We start from the raw sequence: 3,832 nt of genomic DNA on the forward strand, positions 1-3,832 counted from the left end.
GACGGCCGAGCTGCCTGCCTGGATTTCGTCGAAATAAAGGAGAAGGCTGGCTTACCGGCTTTCGCATACTTCCGTCATCCAATAAGGGTTAAGCGCGCGCAATAGCAGTCCTGCTCTCATTATGAGCGCGCTTGAGAAGCACACTTGCTCTCATTTTCTGTGGCAGCAGCCAGACGGCGAGTTTTTTTTTCAATCCGTCAACGCCAACTGGTTTGTGCGCGCTCCAGTTACCTGCTCTGAACTTTTTCATCTTCTTTTTAAGTTTTATCGTTTTTCTGGTGTTCTTTCTGTTGTTTGTTAATTTTTTTGTTAAATCTGCGTCATGGATGCCCTTCTGGCTAACATTCCGGAAAACGTGCCTCTTGTGACCGTACGTCTGTAATTTGCGCTCTTTTGCGTGATCTTTTATTATTTTATGCAGCTGTACAAAATTTCACGATTTCATCGTTTTTTAAATCAGTTTTTCAAGCGTACAACGTAAGACTAGAAAAAGAGAATCACTATTTTAAAGGAATTTGTGTTGGCAAGTCCTATTACGTTCAACCTTTGTCTGCTGTTTTAAACTTAGTGAGAATCTTTTCCTATTTGTTGAATATTCTAATTATTTTGCTGGTGACTTACAAATGTAAAGGTAGCTGTTTTGTATGGCTTTGAAATTAATCAAGCAACCACTGAACTTACTTTAATAAGTTATTTTCGGCAGCACCCTGTTCATCTGTTACACACTGTCAGTGCTATCCGAACAGGTTTTATTGTGCAGCGCAGCAATTAATGGCAAATGTCTTGCATAGCGCGCAAATTTAAAACCTGCGCTGCACATAAAAACCTGTTATCATAGCACTGACAGTGGGTGATAGGAGAACCAAGACTGATCGGTGCGCCTGTAGCACGTATTTTGCGCATTGCAGATACGAAATGATGGAGACGTTGGTGTTGCCGGCGGACCGGTGGCGATTTTCTTTCAAGCCACCGGTCAGGTTGCGGTTATAGGAGAGCCAGCCGGTGTGGCCGCAGTCGCTATGGATGAGATGGCGCCGGTCGCGCCGGATGTGGCGCCGGTCGCGGAGGACGGGGTATTTGCCGTGGACGCGGAAGCCATGGATGAAGAGGCGTTCGTGGCTGCGGTGGACGAAGCAATCATTGCCGCCGTGGATGAGGCGGTCAATGCTGCGGTGCACGGGGCGGTCGTGGAGAAGGACGAGAACGACGCTTTCGTGGAGATCGACGAGGTGGTCGTGGATGAGGTGGTCGTGGATGAGGAAGAGGGGGTGGCCGTGGTGGTGCAGGACGGCATGTTAGGAGCGGGCAACGGTTTGCCAGCTGCGGCCGGTGGTGCGCTGGGAGCGGCCGGTGGACTCATGGGTAATGGTGGTGTGATTAATCAGCCGAACGATGGAGCTCATGCGGGGCCAGCGAGCTCGGGGAACCAGGCAGAGCGCGGAGGACTCCGCGGCGGTAACGGTGCCGATATCGAAGCCAGTATGAGCGCTGAAGCATGCGCTGTCGAAGCCGGCGGCCGCTGCAACCCGGAGGACGAAGAAGGACCGTCTGGCGGAGTGATTGTCGCCAATACCGCACCGGTTTCGGAAGCCGGTAGCAGCAACGCTGGGTGCAGCACCGCGACAAACACCGGACAGTTGCTGCCGATTATCCGCGATTTGCCGCTGTTACGTGGACGCAACGGAGAGCGAGTGGGTTTATTAAAACTTTATTTTTTACTGTGGTTTATTATTAGTATTTTATTTTAAATTAATTTAATTTTCGGTTACAGTAAAGTTTGCCTGATGTAAACACTATTAAATTTATCAGCAGTTAACGGACAGTTTTGTTATTCGACGTTATGTTACTGATTTTATCATATGTACTTATATTTCATATTTATTATCTTAATTTATTTTAAATTTTTTATATTTGCTACAGCAGGCGAGTGCGGTTCCTCCTTGGTAGTAATATCTGCTTGTACGGTTTTTTAAAGTTAACCGAACACTCTCATTCAGAAGGGTTTTTGCAAAAGCAGTATTACAAAATTATTTAAGAATTTTTCTGCCTTAGTTAATTTCAACTTTTTTCCATTGTCAAATCAATTTTTTCAGTTTATAAAAAATGAAAGCATGAAAGCTGCTCTGTTTCAAATTAATTTAATTTCTCGCGTGGATGTTGCAGAAATTTCACATCCTGGATATCTTCAATGAGACGGTAGAGAGTATGCACTGGGCGTTTGATTCGTCCAATCAGCGGCGATACGCCCGCGATATTTACAAGATGATGGTAAAAATTTATTGTTCGGCTGATATTTCTGGTTGTCGACGTCTGATCATTGGTTGTGCTTTCAGCCTCAAATTTTTGAGTATGTGACAAAGAAATGGGAGAATATTCAGGATGCGGCGCTCCATGCCCGCCGTGTGTATCCCATTCAAGCTGATGTGGACCTGCACGGTATGATCGACCCAACGGAATGCTTCCTGAAGAGCGTTAAGCAGCCCAAGGTGACAGCATTATTAAGACCTTATTCAGCGTTTATTAAATTATTTATTAAGATCAAATTGTTTCGCATATTTATTAAAATATTTGGTTATCGAATTTTTTATAAAGAATTTACCAAAGTAACTTTTGCTTGTTTCTGTAGGGAAAGCGGGCGCGTGGTAACGACGCAACGACGTCTGGTTATGGCGAGAACATTGTGGAAAATAGCGATTCGGATAAAGAAAATCAGACCGGACGTAAAAAAAGCCAAGCAGTAAGGCGGGAGTTATCGCGTGAAGAGATGGTGTGTGGACGGACTGAAAGATTTGCGGTTGGAATGTTTTGTTTTAGTGACGCAGTAATATTTTTTACTTTTTTCTACTGCAGTAAAGATACGGTTTCCAGTTTTATGCAGTCGGGTATTTTTGCTTTTACCGACCTTTTCACCTGCGACTAATGTTAGGCTGTTTTCGGAGTGGACGGATTTTTTTCGTTTATACGCGACTGAATGTATCGGTTTATTAGGAAGTGGTGTTTTAGTTTCCGTGGTTTTTTCTTGGACTTGCTGATTGTTGATGTAGCACTCAAATGTTGTGCTGATTATTGAATAAAATTCAATTAAGTAGTGCTGAAATGTGCGTCGCAAATAAAACCGCGCGCTTTCCTTATTGTACGGCCGAAATGCGCTTTTGGTGGTACACCAAAATGCGCTTTTGGTGGGCCACCAAAATGCGCTTTGGGCGCCGCACATCCTGCGTCACATCTAGCGATAGGCCGTTGAAGTGGTAACGGTACCGTGCCGCTGGCGCGGCACATACAGCGGAACGCCGGGTAGTGCTCGTCAGCATCGCCCAATAGTCCCACTAACTACTACTGTAGTCACCTGGTTTTTTAGGCTTTTTTGGACATCCAAAAAAGCCTAAAAAACCAGTGATACAGTGATACACTATACAGGCTGTCTCAGGTTGTCTACAAGGTGTCTGCAGGTTACCTACAGATGACTACAAGAAGAAGATAAAACGCTTCAGTTTTTTTCTTTGGTACGAAACGTTCCATATATAATAATCATGCACAGGGCGTTGCACAATTTCCGTCATCTGGATTGGACGAAGTATTTCAATGGTACGATTCGTGAAATCTCAATGCCTGCAAGGACAAAGCACAGTAAGCTTGCGGGCACTTTCAGAATCAGCAAACTGCACCGGTGGGAATCGACGAACTCGCATAGTACAAGACCCACAGGGCGATCTTTTTCAAGAAGGCGATCTTGTAATTCAACGGTGCTATCTGTGTCACTCTGCAACTGCCCTTTCTTCGGATCGATTGACGGAAAAATTGACTCGATGGAGGTCAGTTTTTCGAGAAACTT

At 45.0% G+C, this 3,832-nt stretch overlaps 1 protein-coding gene across 1 annotated transcript; it reads left to right on the plus strand.

Annotated features, from left to right (window-relative positions):
- Nucleotides 1-322: 322 nt before the first annotated feature.
- Nucleotides 323-2,825, plus strand: LOC129595692 (uncharacterized). The gene is made up of 6 exons (XM_055492772.1): nucleotides 323-370; nucleotides 909-1,691; nucleotides 2,164-2,268; nucleotides 2,334-2,486; nucleotides 2,627-2,720; nucleotides 2,815-2,825. The coding sequence occupies exons 1-6, from the start codon at nucleotides 323-325 to the stop codon at nucleotides 2,823-2,825; spliced, it is 1,194 nt and encodes a 397-aa protein (XP_055348747.1).
- The last annotated feature ends 1,007 nt before the right edge of the window (nucleotides 2,826-3,832 follow it).

This window comes from Paramacrobiotus metropolitanus, unplaced genomic scaffold, assembly GCF_019649055.1.
Source record: "Paramacrobiotus metropolitanus isolate TYO unplaced genomic scaffold, Prichtersi_v1.0 Parri_scaffold0000081, whole genome shotgun sequence".
NCBI classification, from domain to species: Eukaryota; Metazoa; Tardigrada; class Eutardigrada; order Parachela; family Macrobiotidae; genus Paramacrobiotus; species Paramacrobiotus metropolitanus.